This window comes from Acinonyx jubatus, chromosome A3 (assembly GCF_027475565.1).
Source record: "Acinonyx jubatus isolate Ajub_Pintada_27869175 chromosome A3, VMU_Ajub_asm_v1.0, whole genome shotgun sequence".
Lineage (NCBI taxonomy): Eukaryota > Metazoa > Chordata > Mammalia > Carnivora > Felidae > Acinonyx > Acinonyx jubatus.
In genome coordinates, this window is record NC_069388.1 from 129,799,005 (window position 1) to 129,822,361 (window position 23,357).

Genomic DNA, 23,357 nt, shown 5'->3' on the forward strand with positions numbered 1-23,357 from the left:
ACAAAGAGTTTTAGATTGGAAAACTTAACTCTAAAATAAGGGGTATCGGTACGGTTTCAGTGGATGTTTCTCCCTAGGGACCCAAGGAAAACTTAGATTTTGACTACAACGTATCTTTATTTATTTTATTTTTTGTTTTTCAACGTGTATTTATTTTTGGGACAGAGAGAGACAGAGCATGAACGGGGGAGGGGCAGAGAGAGAGGGAGACACAGAATCGGAAACAGGCTCCAGGCTCTGAGCCATCAGCCCAGAGCCTGACGTGGGGCTCGAACTCACGGACCGCGAGATCGTGACCTGGCTGAAGTCGGACGCTTAACCGACTGCACCACCCAGGCGCCCCTACAACGTATCTTTAAAATGATAGAAAGTTACAGTGGCTTTTGGCATTGAAAAGTTTTTCTTTAAAACTTCTGTAAGCCAGGGATGATTTTTAGGCTGTGTGCAGTTAAGGTGTTATTTTTGTTCACTTGTCCATTCAATTCAAGTATTTAATGTATCATCTGTGGTAGAAATATCAGGATGCAGTCTTTGCTTGCCTTTAACAGTCCCACAGTGGGGCCTCCTGGCTGTCTCAGACGGTAGAGCATGTGACTCTTGATCTCTAGGTCATGAGTTCAAGCCCCCACGTTGGACGTGGAGCCTACTTAAAAAAATACAATCTAAGGAGTAGTACCTAAAGTCACGAATAAAGTACACAGATAATTCTAACACAGCGTGATAGACAGACCACTCGAAGAATGGACAGGGTATATTGGACGCACAGGACGAAGCCCTAATCTGACAGGGCAGGATTGGGTGGCAGGGTAAAGGCACATTCTGAGTTGGGCAGGACAGCAGGAGCAAAAGTATAAGATGGGAAATAGAAAAGGCATAGCTGGTTTATTTAACGTTAACTGCTCAATAGTTCTGGAGTATAGAGCAGGGGTCAACAGATTTTAATCTTCTAAGCAAAAGACAATGAATATTTTAGGCTTTGAGGGCCATATAATCTGTTGCAACTCAGCTCTGCTCCAATACGTAAAGGAATGGGTGTAGCTGTGTTCCAGTGAAATTTTATAAAAATAGACATCAGGCCAAAATGCATCTGAAGACTGCAGTGTGGTTCTCATGTCAAGTGTGAGGAATTCACTGACCAGAATGAGCTACAACCCTAGGCATGAGCTAGATCATGTGAGAGTTTGAATATTCTGTTAAACTTAATTTCTCTAGGCAACGGACCCAGCCACTGAAGGGCTTTAAATTAGATGCTCTTTTTAGACATACATTTAAGATAGATCGTTGTGTTCCATGTGTGGAGAATAAATTTGAGGAGGACAAGATAAGAAGGGGGGAGACTAGTCAGAGACGTTTTCAGTAACGTGGTTACTGGTACGGTGGTTAAAAGGATGGAAAATGGGGGTGAATCTGAGAAATATCTGGAGGTAGAATATTTGGTAGCACTTAGTGATGGCTCTGATAAGGCATATGTGTGGTATTTAAGGAGGAGTTCTAGGCTCTTACATGGTGACAAGATAAATAATGGTAACAGTAATTCATAAAGAATAAAGGGGAGAAAAGAATGAAGGGAAATAGCTCTTTTAGAAGAAATGATGACAAAATCTATTTTAGTCCTAAGTTTGAGGTGCCTTAGGATGTTCGTAAAGGAGTAAACTATGTTGAAGCTAGAAATGTTTGAGAGTCATTGGTACAGAAGTAGCTGAAGCTGTGTGAATGCAAGAGCCTATCTTGGAAAAGATTGTTTAGAGCAATGGTTTTTCAGGGCAGAGTTGATTCCTCTGTTGTTGGATTGAAAAAGCTCATTTTTAGGCGCTCCTTGGTGGCTCAGTTGGTTAAGCATCTGACTCTTGATTTTGGCTCAAGTCATGATCTCAACAGTTAGTGAGCTCAAGCCCCGCCTTGGGCTCTGCCCTGACCCTGTAGAGCCTGCTTGGGATTCATTCTCTCCCTCTCCCCCTCCCTCTCTCCCTCTCTCCCTCTCTCCCTCCCCCTCCCCCACTTTTCTGCCCCTCCTCTGCGCATGCTCACTTGCTGTCTCTCTCAAAATAAACTTAAAAAAAGAAAAAAATCATTTTCAGTATTAAGGATTTATTTGGAAAGCAAAAGAAATATTTACATATATGATACAAACTATAGAAACAAAGAATTAGAAAATCTTTTGAGGATATAGAGAAAATAGATTGACTTCTATTATTGAAGTGTCCCAACTTAAAACAAGTCTCCTATGTGGAATATCAGGGTAAATGGTAGAGGATCCTGAAAATTTGTCGTCAGATACAGCAAAGGGAAATATTAGATAGGTTTTAAAGGTGAGAAATAATGATATAGAAGCTTGAAGTGGCTGAAGAACGCCGCCTCCAGAGAAGACCAGCATTTAAGGAATAGCTGGGGGGAAACTTCATAGGTGACAGAAAAGATGAGAACAGGAAGCGGGGAGCCAAGTGAGTGCACTCAGGTATGTCAGGGAAATAGTTTCAGGGCAACAGTGAGTCAAAATGGGGTAACTACTGAAAAGTGTTTGTCGAATCTGGTGGTGAGAATATCATGTGTTACTTCATTGAGATCACACACTCTCGGTGCAGATCTCCAAACGGTAGCGTGGAGGGATGGGCCGTAGGTTCAGCAGGAGGTGAACAGGTGGATTCCGTGGATCGTTGTTACAAGAAGTTTGAGTGAAGGGGGGAGGGAAAGTATTGAACATTCTTAGCTTGTAAAAAACAGCTTTATAAGTTTTTGAAATTGTGAGCCAGTCTTTTTTGTTGATCGCTGCTATTCTAAATCTTTAATAGGAAAAGAACAACATGGAAATAGATATGACATACCAACTAAAAGTTATACAGCAGAGCTTAGAACAAGAAGAAGCTGAGCATAAGGCTACAAAAGCACGGCTGGCAGATAAAAATAAAATTTATGAATCCATTGAAGAAGCAAAATCCGAAGCCATGAAAGGTATGCCTTTTTTCTAAGAGGGTTTTTCTGCAGCATTTTCCTAAGAATGGATTCTGTAGTCAGCTCTTGATTTTGAAAAATATTTTTTTATATTTTATTGTCAAATATTGAGAACTGTAAAGAAAAACATTAGGGAAGCTTTACATACATATCATTTTTTCTCTTTATGGCAATGATCATTTCTAAGATGTAAGTCCCAAATACCGAGTTATTCAACCAAATATAAGGATCAGAGAGAAATGAATATTTCAGTGATAGCAATAGTAACAGGCATAAAGAGCATGAGGTTCTAGATGTATCTTTTCAGATTTGGGGGGATTTGCTATTTTTGTAATATTTAGTTTGACATTTACCAGTTTGTATAACAAAATTGTTGCCAGTTTATGCAAAATAAGTATTTTGGAAATAGTAGTTGACCTAACTAGAATACAAGCTCATTGAATATTTTGAACTCTGTCATGATGAAGATACTAGCTAGATCTGGTCAAAGTCATCCACTACTAATGAATATAGGGTAAAATAACAGAGTTAACTTTTCCACAAACCAGCCTGTATCTTGGAATTGTCTTAGGATAATTTCTTGTTTTCCTAACTGACTGTTCATAATTACGAAGGATTTGAAATTCCAAAGGAAATTAATAAAAGATCCTTGCGAAAGATTCATAGAACTCTTAAGCAGAAATTTTATTTTAAATTGAAGCATAACATTTATGAATAATTTGGAAAAAAAATAGCCTTTTTTTAAATTAATTAATTAATTAATTCATTAAAAATTAATGAATGAAATTTAAATTGGAGCTTTCTTGGTTAAAATCAGTTTAGTTTAAGGCAGTAGTTAAGGATGTTAAGAGATGAAATGAGTGCTTTATTTAGAAAAATCTAATTACAAGAGTGGAAATTAGTGGGCCATGTTTCCCTGTCAGGGGCCTAGAAGATAGAGTTGAATTTCTTTTGAGGTATAATTCAAGTGCAGTCACATTGCACTTCTCGCATTTGTAATACACACATGTAACCACCACTCAAAACAAGTCATAGAATCTGTGTTTTCATCACCTACTCAGTAAGTTCACTTATGCCCCTGTCTATTCTCTGTGCCCACATTAGAGTGGTTGTTTTTTTAAGTGAGTATATCTGTCCATGTGTTATCTCTGAACTGATAAAAATGAACCAATTCAGAGTAATAGTACCTACCATTTTTTTTTTTTCCAAACTCCTTTTTAGAATACTAACATCAGATGTAGGGTGACTTTCGTAGTTTATAGGAGTACACAAAACTTAAATGTTGCTGGTGCTCAGACCGGCTCTAAAAGCCTTTGGCTTTTCCACTGCCATTCCGTAGCTTCCTTTGATTAAGACTATGGCTTACTAATGAAAACTAGTCATGTGACCTTGTCTAGTTACTTAACCTTTTTTGTGCCTTGTTTCTTCTTAGACAGGTAAGAGTTTTAGGTTGTTTTGAAGACCAAGTGCAATGACACGTGAAAATGCTTAGAAATATTAGCTGTTATTAGTAGAATGTGAAGAATAGTTTCATTTTTTCCACACTTTTGAAGGCAATTCATTAAAAAGTGAAAATTCGTAGGCTTAATTTTCCCTTATATAACTTTGTAATACGATAATTCAATATGGAGCATTAGGTATGAAACAGCAGAGGAGCCCAATTGGATTTGAAAAGATTTTCTAATCAGTACATCAAAAGGTAATCCTTTAATGGTAATAACTGACATTTAATATGAAATCACTTGTTTAGACATAAACTTTGCCTGTTCTTCACTTTTAAAAGCCTTTTCTGATTAATAAAACAAATTAAAAGTTCATTACAAATCATTTAGAAAATTCAGGAAAGTATAAAGAAGTAAGTAAAGATTAACCACAATTTTACTAATCAGGATGCTATTTTGTATATTTTCTGAAATTTTTATACCCTTTTTGCTTTTTTTCTTTGAAAATAATACTGTGAACATTCTCTTTAGGTCTTTTTAACATTGTCCTTAAATACTGAGCACTTACCAAATTCTTCTTGTATGCCAGCCAGCTGTTAAGTGCCACACAGATAGTAACTAAGAATCTTCGTAACATCCCTGTAAGGGAGGACAGGTACTGGTATCATTCTACAGATGGGGAAACTGAGCCTCAGAGAGCCTGACTAACGTGCCCTTGTAAATAATTAGGATGTGTCAGAGACAGGGTTTAACCTTAGGAACTTTGGTCCCAGCGGCTTGTCCTTTGCCATTTCCCCAGAGCATAATTGTCCTTCTCTGCATAGTAATATGCTAACATGGAAAGAGCCATAGACGTCATAGAATCTACCCGGGATGTTTTAGGGTAAGAAAAGGAACACCAAGAGGCACAGGGCAGCAGGCAAATAAAATACGTCTTTATTAAAAAGATGTAAGCCTCTTTTAGAATCATAAGTGAAGGCACAATTTTACTCCAGTTAGAATAGACGTAATATTGCAGAGTGGTCGATTTTTCTGGACACTGGAAATCCAACTCCTGATTTCTAAGCGTGAAACTGTTGACATTTCAAGCACATTAGGGAGAGTGATGAAAATATTAAATTGGAAATTAAAAAAAATGTTTTTAAGGCAGCATCATTGACAGCAGTTTTCATAGCATGGTGTCACGTATTTGATATGCTTTTTTGGTATGTGGATGCACAACTGTGTCCATTTTTGTGGCAATAGAAATGGAGAAAAACCTCTCAGAGGAAAGGACGTTAAAGCAGAAGGTGGAAAACCTGTTGCTGGAAGCTGAGAAGAGATGCTCTATATTAGACTGTGACCTCAAACAGTCACAGCAGAAAATAAATGAACTCCTTAAGCAGAAAGATGTGCTAAATGAAGATGTGAGTATGAAGTTTACTAATAAGTAGTAATAAACTATGTAATGAGTTCATAGTCCACGTAGGTTTATCCATAATGTTGGTTTCATAATTAAAATTTTTTTCTTATAATCTGCAACCTTTAATTTTACTGAATTTGGATGATATGCTAAATGAATCATAATTTAAAATTTTGAAGTTATTTTTACCCTAAAGACCATATTTTATTTTAAAAAGTACGACAACAGAAATACAAAAAATATTTTACTGTGAAGTGAATTAGCTGCCTAAGGACAAAAATCTGTTTCGCATGATCATATTTGCTGCAAGCTTCATTGATAAGAAAAATCAAAATCAAGGGGTGCCTGGGTGGCTCAGTCGGCTAAGCGTCCGACTTCAGCTCAGGTCATGATCTTCTAGTTCATGATTTCTCATTCTCATTCTCACTCTCACTCTCACACTCTCATTCTCTGTCTCTCTCAAAATAAATAAACATTAAAAAAATAAAGTCAAAGGAATTTATTTATATACCAAGTATACAATTTATTTTTTAGATCAGAAACTTGACATTAAAAATAGAGCAAGAAACTCAAAAGCGCTGCCTTACACAAAATGACTTGAAGATGCAAACACAGCAAGTTAACACACTAAAAATGTCAGAAAAGCAGTTAAAACAGGAGAATAATCATCTCATGGAAATGAAAATGAGCTTGGAAAAGCAGAATGCTGAACTTCGAAAGTAAGTAAATTGTTTGAGACAAAGTTTTGTTCATATATATGAGTATCCACATGTAAATTACCTTAATTTTGGTTTACCTGGGGGTTTTCTTTTGATCATTTGCTTGACCACATTTGCTCTCTTTTTCTGTTTAAGTAATGTGTTGAGTGCCGCTGTTATCCCTCGAGATGATATTTGCTTCCCCAATGATTTTTTTACTACTTCTACCTATTGCCGCCTCTGTAAATGAATAACCAAGTATCACCAGGCATTTGAGGAAAGTGTTCAGTACTAAAGAGAAAGACTGTGATAAAGAAAAAGGAAACGTACCCCCGGATGAGGAATGTATTAAGGAAAGAAGAGGAAAGCACAAACAAATAAAAAAAGCCTATTAGTAATAATTAGTATTGATCAAAACTTCTAGGAGATAGTACTTCCGTTAAACAAGAAGCCGGCATAAAGCAAAAAGGGCAGCCAGAATGAGAACGAGCTGTTAAAGATGAAAAATGACCGCATGTACGTTTATTAGGATGGTTTAAAGAAAAATTCAAAGAAATTTCATCGACTGTGGAAGAAGAGGGCATGACGTAGGAGGTGTGTGACCCAGGGGTTCTAGCCCCAGACAGAGAAGTCTAGAGAAGGAAGGAAGAGGAGGAAGTTGTTAGAGAAACAATGGATGGAAAACAGGTTTCCCGTGGCGGGAAGAGAAGTCGTCAGATCGAAAGGACTCAACCGAAAATAAGTGAAGAAAAGACCCGCATTTGGACGTGTTCTCGTCAAATTTCAAAAACAAGAGAAAGGGCGGGGGGAGTATTGCGGTTCTCACCCCGGACTGGGGGGGCTGTGGTTTGTGGCCGACGGAGCAGGAGGTGAGGCTTGGCCGTATGGCTGAGGCCAGTGACATGGCCGTGTTAGGAGAGCTGGGGAGAGGTGAGGGATAGGAGGAGCTAACTCCCCACTCTGGCAGCAGGGAACTAGTAAAGAAGAGTTTAACTTTGTGTCAAGAAATAAGCTGAGACGTGGACGTAGTTACCAAAAGAACAAAACAGAATTGAAACGAAGTGAATTCCTCCAGGGGAGTGAATTGAGGGTGTGAAGACGTGTGGAAAGAGAGACCGCTACCTTTCTGGGCGATTTTTTTCTGTGCCATTGTATACTTTTTCATTGTAACCATGTACGTATAATGGGTTATTTTTTTGAAAAGTACTTGTCTTAAATCCCTAATAAATGTTAGGTGTTTAAAGTTACACGTAAGTGGATGATGGCAGCTCTTCGAGGATATTAAAATTACACTGAGGTTTGCTGCAAATGGGCTTAGCCGATGATGATGAGATCATTCCAAAAATTGACCTTTTATATAGTATTAATCAGCATCTTTCCCATTTTTGACTCAGAAAAATTAGAATCCTCGCTTTTAATAGCAGGCACCTCAATAGTAAAATACAGATATAACACATAAAGTGACAATGAGTGATAACTTTCTTTATGTGGAGGTTTTAAGAGCCAGTAAGTAAACAAAGTGACCAAATTATGTTAAATGAGAATAAGAATAAAAGCCTTAAGTCACACACAGATTGAAAACAGTATGATTAAATCATTTGGTCTAAGTCTTTCTTGCTGTGTATATTTTTAAATATCTAGGTGGTATTTAAATGTCTTTTCCCTATAAAATACTCAGACTAAACAGTAAATGTTCCCCTTAATGACTGCAGACGTAGTTCATCTCGCCAGAAAGAATCTACTGTGATAGTTCGTTATTTACTCTTCTGTATCTGTACAGTGTATGTAGGCTTGAGTTTTTTGTAGATTTTGGAGCATTTTTGTTTTCTAATTGTATCATACATGTGGTGTTCTTCTCCAATTTGCCTTTTTCCCCTTAGCTTAGACTTGGAATAATTGTGATTTTTATGTTTTCTTAGTAACCCTAGGATTGGGGGTGCCTGGGTGGCTCAGTCGATTAAGCCTCCATCTTCGGCTCAAGTCATGATTTCACAGTTTGTGGGTTTCGAGCCCCACATTGGGTTTTCTGCTGTTAGCACAGAGCCCACTTGAGGTCTCCCTCTCTCTCTGCCCCTCCCCTACTTGCACGTGCTCTCTCTCTCTCTCTCTCTCTCTCTCAGAAATAAATAAACATTAAAAAAAAAAAAAACAACTCCAGAATTTATTTCAACACAACCTCTTAAAATGGGTTTTGAGGCTCACTTTTTATTTTACGTATTTTTTATTTAATTTATTTCTTTATTGAAGAACATATATGTAATAATGCATACAGAAAGAATACACAAATGATATGTAGAGCTTCGTGAATTTTTACAAAATGTACAGATCTGTGCAATTTAAACATCTGTGTTTAAACATAAAAGCTAGGGGCGCCTGGGTGGCTCAGTTGGATAAGCATCCAGCTTCGTCTCAGGTCATGATCTCACGGTTCATGGGTTCGAGCCCCTCGTCGAGCTCTGTGCTGACAGCTCAGCCCGGATCCTGCTTCCGATTCTGTGTCTCCTCTTCTGTCTCTATCTGCCCCTCTCCTGCTGGTATTCTGTCTCTCTCGGAAACAAACACTAAAAACACTAAAAAAAATTTTTTTTTTAATAAAATAAACATAAAAACTTGTGTGTCTTTCCTCCCCTCTGGCCCCTTCTCAGTTATTTCTTCACTCATCCTAAGATGACCAATTCTCAGGTCCTCTTTTAATTCTACTAGTTGGGCAGAAATGGCTGATCACAGTGAATGTGTGAGAATATGTAATTTAGTATTACTGTTCTAATATATCACTATTTGGCCTCAGCACCCCCTTACACTCTTAAAAATTATGAAGGGCCCCCCAAAATTTTTGTTTATGTGAGTTATGTCTCATGATATTTTTTGTGTTAGAAATCAAAACAGAGAAAATTTTATTTGTTTAATTTACTTACTTTAAATGTTTATTTATTTTGAGAGAGCGTGGGAGCACAAATGGCAGAGAGAGAGAGAATCCCAAGCAGATTTGTGCTATCGGCACAGAGCCCAATGCAGGCTCGAATCCGTGAACCGTGAGATCGTGACCTGAGCTAAAACCAAGGGTTGTATGCTCGACCGACTGAGCCCCAAAACTGAGAAAATTTTAAAACACAAGAGCATACAAACATATTTCATTAGCTGTTGGAATGATGACATCATATGTTATAGAACTTTAAAAAAAAGTCTATACTTACTAGTGAGAGAATGAGAATTTGAAAAAAAAAAACAAAAAAACCCACCACACTGGTGATCAGTATTACGAAAATAATTTGACCTCTTGGGACTTCTTTTTTTTAAAGGCTCCAGGGATGCCCAGTGGTTCCCTAGGCCACATTTCAAGAGTTGCTGGTTTAATATATAGGTAGCTTATTTGAACCTTTGCTTTAATGTCCCCACAGAGAACGTCAAGATGCAGACGGGCAAATGAAGGAACTCCAAGATCAGCTTGAAGCAGAGCAGTACTTCTCAGTAAGTTCCGGATACGTTAGTTTGAAAATTGTCGTGTTTGTAGAATTAAAAGTTTGCTGCAGAATGAGGAAAACGATTCTTGTCTTTAGGATAGATTCTTCTAGCAAACATCAGACAGATTGGGATAGGATGTTTTGTACCACACAATTCATGTAGAAAGAATAGCTGGGCAAATGACTATTGATAGCTTAACAGAAATCTATTATCATTGCTAGAAAAATAGTTCTAAGCACATCAGTGAAGTTGATTTAAAAAACATTGCTTTTTGAGGAAGAATTTTCATGAAGAAATTGTCATTTTAATGTTCGCATTTTTTGAATCAGTTTTACAATATGAAGTAGTAATGTCACCTTTGTTTTATTTAAGCCAACAAAATTTCCTTGTCTAAATTAGTAGTATACTTCTTTGCCTCTTTAATCCTACCAATCTGTGTCATTTAATGAGAAATTCTGATACCCAGTTGAAAAGCAAGCTTCTTGGGGCGCTCAGATGTCTGAATCCATTGAGCGTCTGACTTTCGGCCCAGGTCACAATCTCACAGTGTGTGAGTTGAAGCCCCACTTCGGGCTCTCTGCTGTCAGCACAGAGCCTGCTTCAGATCCTCTGTCTCCCTTTCTCTCTGCCCCTCCCCCACTCTCTCACACAGGCCTGCGTGTGTGCGCCCTTTCTCTCCCCCCCGCCCCCAAATAAATAATTAAAAAAAATTTAAATCCAGCTTCCAAGTTATTAGCAGAACTTGTATTAGTTACTTGGTTGATTACTAGAAAAGCCCATTAAACTATTAGTTTGCTCGGAGGCCCAACATTACTCAGTGTTCAGGAACATATTTGTGTTCAGCTTGACTTTTTGTGTAGATAGACCTTGAATGTAGAAATAATGTTCCTGCTGATGGGTGATAATGGCAGTGACATGTTTCTTCTGTTCTATTTTGCTGTTTAGACTCTCTATAAAACACAGGTGAGAGAACTTAAAGAAGAATGTGAAGAAAAGACTAAACTTTGTAAAGAATTACAGCAGAAGAAACAGGAATTCGAGGACGAAAGGTACAGACCGAGATTCTTACCTCTTTTGTTGATAACTGGGCACTCGGCTCCTAGAACAGTACCTGCTGTGCCCTCAGTAAGAATTTGTTGATGAAGTGTATTAGAACCTTTGACTTCCTAGTGAAAATTGAACATTAAAATTATGTATCATTAAAATGTAGAGACTCCTTGGCTGCTCAACTGGAGATCACCTTGACCAAAGCAGATTCTGAGCAGCTGGCTCGTTCAATTGCTGAAGAGCAATATTCTGATTTGGAAAAAGAGAAAATCATGAAAGAGCTTGAGATCAAAGAGATGATGGCTAGACACAAACAGGAACTCACTGAAAAAGATGCTACAATTGCATCTGTAAGTAAAGTTTTTTAGTCCTTTTTTGATTTTAATTAAATTACTGTATCGCACATGTTACTTAGAAGCGCTAGGAAAGTACTGCAGACAGAAATGAAAAGTTGTGTATTCTGGCTTTGGGACGTTTTATCCAGTTAACCACTAGCTTCTCGGTGTCGTTTGGCAGAAGGAGGCTCAAAAAAAGAACTACTTGCAATGGCTCTGCCTGTCGGTTAATTCGGAGTGAAAGGACTAAAGGGAAAGGGAAAAAGCCAAAGCAGAAAACAGTGTAAACCATTTTTTTCTTGCTAAACAAATCTTAGTTCAAAAGAATCTTGAAACTACCATGAAGGTAGTCATATGTAAGTTGAAAAAAAATTATAATGAGAATTTCAAGGAGACAGAAAACATCAGGTAGTTGAATTTGTTTTATCAGTTATCCGGGTCATTAAAATGGTACATTGATTAGAAAGTGTGGCATTGGAGCCAGGGATGCTTATTCCCGTTCAGCGGAAATAAGTAGGGAGGCCAGAAGTAGACTCTCGCACGTAAAGACCTTGGTCTGTGAGAGCAGTGTGGACAGACACATCGGTGGGAAAGGATACAGATGCAGTGAAAGGTTTGGGATGACTCTTTTTGTGTGGGAAGGAATGAAGTTAGATCCTTACCTTTTACAACATAACAAGAATAAATTCTAGCTATCTTAAAGATCTAAAGATGAAAAAGAAAAACTTTAAACAGAACAAAATCCAGAACTTACTGTAGCAGAAGACCACAAACTGCAGGGAGAAGACACTTGTAATGTTTTTATTAAACGGGATTTGTATCTAGAACGCGTGTGGCACTCTCGAGCTCAATGAGAAGAAGTTAAACAATCCAAAAGAAAGATTGGCCAAAAGAGAAAACCCTAAAAACATAAGCAGATGCTTAACCTAAATACTCTTTAAGAAAGGCTAGGTAAAATAACTTTGAAATACCATTTCCTGTTCATTACAATGGCAGAATTCAGTATCTAATTTCAAGTGTTTGAAGGGTGTGTGGGAAATGACATTCTTATTTAAAGCTATGAGGAGTATAGATTTAGTATGGTATAGTATAGTGTGTAATGTGGCAATTTAAATATTATTTATTCTAAATATGAAAAATTAAATATTCATATAATCCAAAGAAAGTTGATGTTAAGATAAATATGGTAGAGAAATTCAGGTACAATTTTTCTAGCAGCATAAATGTTTGTAATAGCAAGAAATTCAAATGTCTTAGCAGTCAGTCTTCTCAGTAGATGAATGAATGGATAAATGGTATGTGGTAGAAGATGGGACGGCTATATCAGTTAAAATGATTTAATTAGATCTTTATATATCAACAGTTTAATTCTTTTTTTAAGTTTACTTATTTGGAGAGAGAGAAAGTACACATGCTTGAGCAGAACAGAGTGGGGGGCAGAAAGAGAGAGAGAGAATCCCAAGCAGGCTCTGTGCTCTCGGCACAGAGCCCAACACAGGGCTCCATCCCACAAACCACAAGATTATGCCTGAGCCGAAGTCGAAAGTCAGATGCTTAAACGCTGAACCACCCAGGCATCCCAACAATTTAATTCTTAATATGATCTCCAGTGAAAGCAATTACAGAGAGATACAGTGTGATGCTGTTTATGGACAATTTAAAATCACATAAAACCACGCTATATGTTATGTGTTTGTAATAAAAGGATATAATCATTGATGGGAAGGATGAGTATATAATTCACAATAAAATTTCTTTGGGGAAGGAAGAATAGGAATAGGATTTGGAGAGAATAAAAAAGGATGTCAGCTTCTTTAGTAAAATTTTATTTCGTTTTAAAATGTCCTGGAGGAAATACTACAGTTAAAAATTTGTTTATTCTGCATGATGAAATGCAGAGATCTGTTATAGTATTTGTTTGTTTTTAGTTTATTAAATGTTTTTCTCATTAAAAATACCGCTAAGGATTTTTGAGAGAAGGGCAATGTTTTTGCTTCCTGGGGTGCATATGAAGTCTATCACAGTCAGTGAAATTTTCACCAAGGGTGAATTTCGATAAGGTTCCACAAAGCCACGAAGCATAGATATAGATGTACTTAGAAAAATAAGAATTTTAGCAACATTCTAGGATACTTTCATTTTGAATTATTGCTTTATAACTTAGATTTTGTAAGTTGTGATATGATTTTCTTTCCACTTTCGTTCTTAGCTTGAAGAAACTAACAGGACACTAACTAGTGATGTTGCCAATCTTGCAAATGAGAAAGAAGAATTAAATAACAAATTAAAAGATGCCCAAGAACGTATGTATGAACAAGGAATAAGGTTTATATTTTAAATATGCCTAATGTTTTGTCAGTTGTTGTAATTATTAATATAATTTTTTGAGTTTTTCCATATTTCAGAGCTATCACGGTTGAAAGATGAGGAGATAAGTGCAGCCGCTATTAAAGCACAATTTGAGAAGCAACTATTAACAGAGAGAACACTGAAAACTCAAGTATGTGTAATAAAGTCTAAATATGATTTTGAATTCTTTCAGTTTCTTCTCTCTTTTACATTTTACTTCCAGCATTACAGATTGGCTGTAGCAGTCATTGAATGAATCAGTATTTGTGAACCAATCACAATTACCTGATTTTTGCCAGATTAGAAGAAGCTAGATGCGGTTATTAACTTTGTCCAATTCAGTGTTTACTTACGGTTTCCTTAATTTTTCCATATGGAATCACACTCCCTCCTAATTTTTTATTGTAATCTGGTAAGTGTTTCTGCTTTTAGGAAACTAGAGAGAGTAAACATTTGAGCCTCCTTCTGCCAACATTTATGGTTGTACATGCTGCCTGAATCTTTGTGGGTCCCACATGCTTAGTTCTCTGGTTGAACATACTGTATTTTATTAATGTGATGCCAGTGCAGCATTCTCTTCCTCCAGGATAAAAGTGGATCTGCCTCGTAAAAGTCTCTCTAGGAACTAAACGCTCACAGTAATAGAAAGTGACATTAGATCAAACCTGATGTACTTTAAACATTTTAAATTATATTTCTTAGAAAACATGAGCGTGAGAAACAAATGTAGGTTGGAGAAGGGTAACGAGTAATGGAGGGTGTGTTACTTAATATAGACAGTGTTTCTCTGTCACCCTGTATGTATAGGGAAGGAGATTATTAGTGGTCATATAACTTGCTATTGGTGAGTTATCAAGAAGCATCGATGTATTTTATTACAAAGTTATGTTTATGTTTTTAAGGCTGTGAACAAGTTGGCCGAGATCATGAATCGAAAAGAACCTGTCAAGCGTGGTAGTGACACTGATGTGCGGAGAAAAGAGAAAGAGAATAGAAAGCTACATATGGAGCTTAAATCTGAACGTGAAAAACTGACCCAGCAGATGATCAAGTATCAGAAAGAACTGAATGAAATGCAGGCTGTAAGAATACCTTCTGAACTCTAGATCGAAGACTTCTTTTTAAGAAGAATTATTTTCATGTCTGCACATATTTTATTGGTTATAGGGCATTTCTGTTACTTCATAATTGTGAATTGAATGAAAAGAAATTATGAGGTATATGGCATCAGATTAATTTGATGTAATTTAATTTCTTGTAGCAAATAGCTGAAGAGAGCCAGATTCGAATTGAACTGCAGATGGCCCTGGACAGTAAAGACAGTGACATTGAGCAGCTGCGGTCACAGCTCCAGGCCTTGCATATTGGTCTGGATAGTTCCAGTATAGGCAGTGGACCAGGGGATGCTGAGGCAGATGATGGCTTTCCAGGTATGGATTTCTTTTCAGCTCTTAGGCTATTTTTATTAAACGACTTCGTCTTAAAGATAAAGCAGTTGATTGTTTTAAGCCCTATGATTGATTCTGCTCTTGAGAAAAATGTTTGTCATTTCTTTAAGAAAAGCCTCCTCCTTGGAGTGGGGATTCAAATGACAGTTTAAACTTACAGTGTTTATTGATTTTTGACAAAAATGTTTGCGAAACAATGCAAAAGAAAATTCCACATATTTGCTTAAGTTAGCTCTTTATGTATTACAGGAAGCTCTCTTTTCAGGTTTTCATTTTATTTTCTCTTAACTTCTTTCTGCATTCTTACTTCCTCTCATGCTGGATGTTTAGTTCATATCACTCAGTCACGCACTATGGAATCCTTGTCATTCACCTACCAACGTTCCTCTACTTCTCTCAATATTGCCACTAAGCCTTCCAGTTCTCATATGCTTCTTGACTCTGATTCTGACTCAGAAGAAGAATCTTTGCCTTACTTACCTATTTCATCGGAACCTGATGGTACAGGTGATATCCTGAAAATCTTTCACCTTTGGGGTTTGTCACCCTCCCCTTAATTTCAGTCCTTCTGCAAAGTTTTTGTAACATTGACTAATTATCCACTAACCAATTGTTCTGGTCTCCGTTAAAAAGAAAGTGCTGCATGAATAAAGAATTTTTAAAGGTATTGTCACATGGCATTGCTACTATATTCGATAGACTTATTTTGTCAACTTCAGATCATTAAAGAGCGTATGGTTTTACTGTCTGTTTCGTCCATTTTCATCCAACAAGAAATTCTTCCTGAAGTTTCATATCAAGAGTGACGGTACAAAAAAAGCACGTAGACTGTTTGCGAGGATGTATATAGGTTTTCACTGAGTGCTTAGCTAGTCAACATTGTGTTAAGCCTTAAAAGACAGTTCAACCCAGTCTCGGTCCTGAAAGGACTAGTTTAAGTGAAAAACTAGATGGAAAACATAAAATCACTATGTTGAACGCAAAGTTAGTATAAGTGCAGGTCTAATGTAAATGCCGTGGGAAATTAGTGTATGAGCATCTGACTATGAGGTAAAATTTAATCCCTTACTAATTGAATGCAAAGTGAAATAGCTATAGTTTTTTTCTATTGTTGCCACATTTCCCAGGTATAAAACAGTATATAATATAAATCATAAGTAACTGTATTGAAGTTTTAGATTTTGGCAGTAAATTTCAGTCTTACTCAAATTATTAGATCATCTGATTAAGTCCCTTAAGTTGGTGTAGGACCACATCCAGACATTTCACATTATGTGGGCTGTTTTTATAAATGTTTATTTATTTGTGAGACAGAGAGTGAGTGTGAGTGGAGATGAGCAGAGAGAGAAGGAGACACAGAATCTGAAGCAGGCTCCAGGCTCCGAGCTGTCAGCACAGAGCCCAGTGCGGCTCTTGAACCCACGAACCGCGAGATCATGACCTGAGCCAAAGTCGGACACTCAACCGACTAAGCCACCCAGGTGCCCGTATATGGGCTGCTTTTAATGGCAGCATTTCTGTTATAGAGTCTGAAGGTTGTTGATGTAAGAGAGTATAGATAGGTACTGGAGTCAGAGTTGTGTCCTTGTGTGACGCAATTTATGAAAAGCATCTAGCATAGTTCAGTAGGTGATTATTAGAATAACCTCCAAAAATGCTGGTTTGCCCCTAGTTATTTCATTAAATGATACTGATCAAATGCCTTTGAAACAAATTCTAAGGATTCAGGCAGTTTCCTTTGTTGAACTAGAATTTTACCAATTTTGCTGTTTTGGAATTTAGAAATCTTCTGGTTATATTGCTACTTATTAACCACATTTGATCTGTAATTTACACAACTGTATTTAATTTTATTTTAGCCATTTAAAAAATCCATTTTCTCTGAACATGTAATTATTAACTTAAAAGATTTTCTCTTCAAAGAAGATACGTATGCAGTAAATCTATAATTCGGCCTTGTTCCAAAGGAAAAAATTTCTCGTATTGTTGTATCAGTGAGAATAGGGAACTGCTTCTCTTCTTTTGCAGCTTTTCTGCTGAACTTCGCAGATGCACGAATTTAATCAGCAGGGGGCATTTGACCATATAAACTATAGCATATATAGTGCCAATGTGGTATAACCTGGATTTTGTTTTGCATTTCATAACTTGCTTATACTGATCCTGCATCATTATTACAGCCTAGATAATAATATAATGATAAATTCTGAGGGGCGTATTTGATTTGTTCTATGACTTTTCTATTAAAATGTTATTATAGTTCTCATTTTCTTAGGAGAATTGTTATATTTATCCTCATATCTTGTGCTTATTGATAGAATCAAGACTAGAAGGATGGCTTTCATTGCCTGTGCGAAACAACACTAAGAAATTTGGATGGGTTAAAAAGGTAATTGGTAGTTTTGCACATGGTTCTTTTATTTGGCTTTTGGTTTAGCTCTAGCCATTTTACTTTTGCAGTTGTAAGATACATATAACTAGAACTTTTAGACGCATAAAACTTTGGACTTTGATTTGGAATGATGTGATTTTATGTATCTTTGTGAAAAAAGCCTTTCGTCATTAATGTGCTGTTAACAATAAAACAGGTTTTGATGCTAGGAGAACAGAAGCCTGTTGACTTCAGTGTTTTGCTATTTCAGTGGACAAACAACTGTGGTTATGATAGAAAGGCTTATTTGTTTCTTTTCTTCTGTTACTATGACTATTGGTATCATGATGTTCATTTCTGATAAATATCTTAGTCTATTCAGGCTTCTATAACAGAATAGACTGGGTTGTGTATGAACAATAGAATTTTATTTCTCACAGTTCTTGGGGGCTGGAAGTCTCAAGATCAGGATATTTGGGTTCTGGTAAAGGCCTTCTTCTAGGTGCAGACTTCGTGCTATGTTCTCACGTGGTGGAAGGGGCTAGGGATCTCTCTGGAGCCCCTTTTGTAAGGCACTGACCCCATTCATGAGGGCTCTGCTCTTATGGCCTGTTCACCTTCCAAAGCCCCTTCCATTAGGTGTTAGGGTTTAACATAAAAATTTGGGGGGAACACAGACATTCAGACCATAGCAATAAGGCTACCTGTGCTTACTGAATTTTGAAGCTAAATCAGTCTAAAAAATATTTGAATTAATATCCTTCCCAATTTGCTTATTTAAAAAATATATATGCAAACTATAAATTTGTTGTTATTTTAAGGAAGACCTTTTAAGGATATAATGAGAACTGTTTGGTTATTTAACTTAGGTATTACATCATTTTTGTTGCTGTAGAATTTGTTTTCAAAGAAAATAAATGTGATACATAGATTAACTTTAGTCATTAATTCCTTCTCTCCCTCTTTAACAGTATGTGATTGTAAGCAGTAAGAAGATTCTTTTCTATGACAGTGAACAAGATAAAGAACAATCTAATCCTTACATGGTTTTAGATATAGAGTAAGTGTTTTTATTAGAATATTTAGAAACTTTCTCTTGTAAAGTGTATGAGACAAATGTGACCTTTTTGTCAAGTTAGTGCTATTTATACATAAGTATATATAGTATAGCTCCTACTGTATTGTTGTTACATTTTCTCATATTTGCCTCATAGAGATGAAAGTCTGGGGTATAGAGTTAGCTAAAACATGTTTTCTGAAACTAATTAGAAAATTTCTGACTTCCTGGAAATACTCAAAATCTCAAGGAGTGATTGAATTAATATAAGCAAGGTATCCTATGACCCTCTAACGTGGGTCAAAGTAGTCCATTTTAACTTCCGACATAAGTATAGGATAACTAATGTAATTTGATCCTCTAGTAATATTTTATTCCTTTATTAAAAATCTTTTATAGCAAATTATTTCATGTCCGACCAGTTACACAAACAGATGTATATAGAGCAGATGCTAAAGAAATTCCAAGGATATTTCAGGTAAACAGCCTTCTGTGTCTGTCATGCTTATTCTGTTTGGATACATCTTTATTCCTGTCTTGGTAAAGTCTGTAGTATGTTTATATCCTGTTTCTGGCCTTTGCTTTCCTTTTGTTCAAGGTTCATTACGACATTTTTATTTTAGTTTTTAAGTTTTTCTTAATGTTTATTTTTTTGAGAGAGAGGAAGAGTGCAAGTGGGGGAGGGGCAGAGAGAGAGAGGGGGACACAGAATCCAAAGCAGGCTCCGGGCTCTGAGCTGTCAGCACAGAGCCCGATGGGAGGGTCGAACTCACGAACCGTGAGATCGTGACCTGAGCTGAAGCCGGACGCTCAACTGAGTCACCCAGGTGCCCCTCATTACGACATTTTTAAACTATACCCTTTCTCTTCTGTTTCTGATTTTATGCTCAGCTCTCTATAAAGTTAAAGTTGTTTGTAAAGTTGAATTTTGCACCCAGTAGCCCTTTTACTTCCAATTTAAAGTGAAGCCAAATGCTTCCCTGTTCTACTTTTGTTTTAAAATTAGTCAAACCCACAATTACTGAGTTCCTTCTATGTGAAAACCATTGTGCTTGGGGTACTGTGGGAGAGTTGGCCACTTATTTTCTGGATACTTGTAATGTTTATTTGGGGTGTATTATACATCGTTTCCTCTTTCTTCCTCAACTCTACAAATACAAATCTTTCCATTAAAGCTATGTTAGCAGTTATCACCCAGTTGTCAGTTTTTGAGAATCATAGAGCATCCGTTTGTATAATTGCCACATCCCTTTGGGGGGATTCATTTGAACACTCCCTCCCAGAAAAACTTTCTGATACCCATCAAGCAAAAATTTACCTTTTGGCCTATTCTGATAAAATTGCTGAAACACAGTAAGATCTCCTGGATAAAATAAGGAGGCACATTTGAACAAGATAGATTTTTTCCTGAAAAGGGAACCAAGTGACTGTCTAAAAGGCTTCTCATATAAGCTTTTGATTAGACGGAACCTACTAATGTTTGAATGTCATTTTCTTTTCATTGAATAATTTAGGCTAATTTTTATTTTATTTACACTGTAAGAATTGTTACTACATAAAACTGTTTGGAAATCATTCATCATTCTTTTTGCTATTTATAGATTCTGTATGCCAATGAAGGAGAAAGTAAGAAGGAACAAGAATTTCCCGTGGAGCCCGTGGGAGAAAAGTCAAATTATATTTGCCATAAGGGACATGAGTTCATTCCTACCCTCTATCATTTCCCAACCAACTGTGAGGCTTGTATGAAGCCTTTATGGCATATGTTCAAACCCCCCCCTGCGTTAGAGTGCCGCCGCTGCCACATTAAATGTCATAAAGATCACATGGACAGAAAGGAGGAGATTATAGCACCTTGCAAAGGTAAATAGTAAATTATTTGTTCCATCAATGTTCTTTACATTCAGGTCCATTTAAACACATTAGTTTTTTCCAAATATTTCTTTTTAGTTTATTATGATATTTCGACGGCCAAGAACCTATTGTTATTGGCAAATTCTACAGAAGAGCAGCAAAAGTGGGTTAGTCGGTTGGTGAAAAAGATACCTAAAAAGCCTCCAGCCCCAGACCCTTTTGCACGGTCATCTCCTAGAACTTCAATGAAGATACAACAAAACCAGTCTATTAGACGGCCAAGTCGACAGCTTGCCCCAAACAAACCAAGGTAATAAATAAAAATGTTAAAAATTACAGTGTCTTTTTTAATATTTCGCTATTTGTGTTCAACTACAAATTTTCCTGATTGTAATGTACCTTTGCGTGGTATTTTAATGAACTGTGGACTACCAAATGTTGGAAACTATTTTAGTGTATATATCTTATTTATTGATTCAGTTAAATGTAACACAGATTTGTTTACTAAATCACACACATATTAAATTCAACCTAAAATATATAAAGGGCTCATTTTTGTCATGTTTATGTATATAATCACAATATTTTGAGATTTTGTAAGCATATTGACTGATTTAGTGATTTAGTAGACAGGATGTACGCACAGATCCGTAAGTGTCAGGTACGCATATTGTGTTTAATATTGCAAACCTCTTTTATGTTAGACAACTTGGGAGGCAGGATCAAAATCTTCCTTAAGTTTTAATTTCACATCTATAAGTTTAGAATAATAACTTGTTTCTCATTTAAAGAGCAATAGAGATCAACCTTAAAAATGCAGATATTGATTAATGGTTGAAGTGGGTGTGCCTTATATTTGAGGCAGAATTGGGACTAGGAAGTAAATCCAGAGGTAATGATGAACGCAAAAAACATTTTGATGGCACCATTTTCATATGGCTACATTATAGTAATTTAATTCTTGATTCAGAATAACCATTTCTTGGCTTACTAGCTACTACGACATTTGTAAATATTGCTGTTTATTGAAATGAATGTGAAGATTTGGTTAGCTAAAGGATAAAGTATACACTGAGATCAGGTATCCAGTTTTGGGCATCCTTTTTGTTCCCTAACACAGGGCCTTCAATGCATGAGTAATGATGTGCCCTGGCTGTGTTATCAGAGACCTTTGCATTCTAACCACAGACATCTTAAGTGAAACTTTTCTTGAAACTAGTATTTCAAGGTTGAATTGGTGTTTTAGCAGTGAAAATGCTGAATTTTTCTGTGAGGTATGGGAAAATTAAATACTATAAAATTAGCGATTATGATAGTAATTAAGCTGAAGAAGCTCAAAGAATTCAGAGACACTGAAGGTCATTCTGTGTGCCATGTGCAAAACATCTAAAAATTAAATTTCTGTTATTAATATTGAACAATTAATGCATAGATGCTGTGCTATTTCAATAGCTTACAATATCTCGTGCTTTACAGCTTCCAAAGTGCTTCTATAATCTGTTCTCTCATTCAGCTTTCCATATATTCTGTCATTGGAACTTTAAAATATTTCTGTGGAGTAGAACAGATAGGTATTATTGTCTTTCTTTTTGATTGAGACTCTAGAAGGGCAAATAATTTCAGAGTCAGGACAATAAGAACTCCAATCCTTTTGATACATTTTACTCTTCTGTGCAATTTGACAAGTTAATGATTTCACTACTTGCGATAACATACAGAATTCGTTTATGAAGCAGTTTTCAGACCAACTGGGGCATATTTTCAATTACATAACAGTTTTCATGTTCACTTCCTTGTAAATACTTTCTTTGTCATCCCCTTCCCTCCAGTTCAGCATTATGGTCTATTGGAGGCACATTTACTTTTTATTTTTGTTGCTTTTTGTTTTATTTTAGTTCTGGCCCCGCCCTTCGAATCATTCTTCACTGATTTTTTAATACATTTTGCATAGCAACAGTAAGTAATAGGGATTTCTTTCTCTCACAACTATGCATGTAGCTGAAACTAATATCAAAACTGACCGTAAAACGTATAGGGTGTTTTGTGAATATTTTTCATCTAATATATACTCTTTGAAGCTTAAAGCATAGAGATGGGCACATTTAGGATGCAATTTTGTACTTTATTATGCATCTGCAGCATGATTTTCATTGTTAACATCTGTGCCTCCATTGCTTCATTAACTCATAGAATTGTATCTGTGTCTGTCTTACATGAATCACCCTCCAGTTTCCATTTCATTTTGGGTGTCGCATTTTAAGAGTAGCATACACAAATTGGGGGGTATCCAGAAGAGAGTAACCGAGGTAGTAGTGGGTCATTTGAAAGTGTTACACGTGTAGCAAGTGAAGGAACTAAGGATTTTTTTTTCCTTAGAGTAAGTGTGCACGTGTGCACATGTGAGCGGGAGAGAGGGAGGGAGAGAGAGAGAGATCTAAGAAGGCCCCATACCCAGCATGGAGCCCAAAACAGAGCTTGATCTTCTGACTGCGAGATCATGACCTGAGCCAAAACCAAGAGTAGGACGCTCTATTGACTGTGCCACCCAGATACCCTAAGGACTAAAGATATTTAATCTTCTGAAGAAATGATTTGGAAGGATGGGAGATCATAAATAGCAGTAAAGATTTAAAGAACTTTTCTGTGGATGACATATTAGAACAAGAACCAAACATAGAGGCACATTTGTAACTCAGCAAGGGAAAGGTATCAGGCAATCAGAGATTTCCAGAATTGGAAGGCTGGGCTTGCTCTAGAATAGTAAGTGCCTTGTCACCACTGTTGGTACCTGAGTCAAGTGACTGCTGGGTGACACTGTGGAAGAACACCCTCCTCAGCCTGTCACGTGTGTGTAGTCTGACAGCCACACGGCTCTGGAGGGTAGTCAAGCATTGGACTTGATGGCCTTTAACATTCTACTCATAAATTTATAACATTCCTATA

At 36.7% G+C, this 23,357-nt stretch overlaps 1 protein-coding gene across 6 annotated transcripts in view; it reads left to right on the plus strand.

Moving 5' to 3' along the window:
- The window catches only part of ROCK2 (Rho associated coiled-coil containing protein kinase 2), a 135,279-nt gene that overhangs the window by 105,774 nt on the left and 6,148 nt on the right, over window positions 1-23,357 (plus strand). For 3 of the 6 annotated variants that reach the window (XM_053201238.1, XM_053201240.1, XM_053201242.1), the window contains exons 17-32: window positions 2,790-2,949; window positions 5,637-5,797; window positions 6,328-6,512; window positions 9,890-9,959; window positions 10,899-11,002; window positions 11,164-11,350; window positions 13,545-13,638; window positions 13,741-13,835; window positions 14,587-14,766; window positions 14,946-15,114; window positions 15,463-15,639; window positions 17,451-17,521; window positions 18,475-18,563; window positions 18,960-19,038; window positions 20,162-20,423; window positions 20,511-20,724. In XM_053201238.1, coding sequence (XP_053057213.1) covers window positions 2,790-2,949; window positions 5,637-5,797; window positions 6,328-6,512; window positions 9,890-9,959; window positions 10,899-11,002; window positions 11,164-11,350; window positions 13,545-13,638; window positions 13,741-13,835; window positions 14,587-14,766; window positions 14,946-15,114; window positions 15,463-15,639; window positions 17,451-17,521; window positions 18,475-18,563; window positions 18,960-19,038; window positions 20,162-20,423; window positions 20,511-20,724 — 2,297 coding nt within the window. Of the gene's footprint in view, window positions 1-2,789; window positions 2,950-5,636; window positions 5,798-6,327; window positions 6,513-9,889; window positions 9,960-10,898; window positions 11,003-11,163; window positions 11,351-13,544; window positions 13,639-13,740; window positions 13,836-14,586; window positions 14,767-14,945; window positions 15,115-15,462; window positions 15,640-17,450; window positions 17,522-18,474; window positions 18,564-18,959; window positions 19,039-20,161; window positions 20,424-20,510; window positions 20,725-22,309; window positions 22,371-23,357 lie in introns of all 6 variants that reach the window. The other 3 variants (XR_008289682.1, XM_053201239.1, XM_053201241.1) reach the window with 2 other exon arrangements.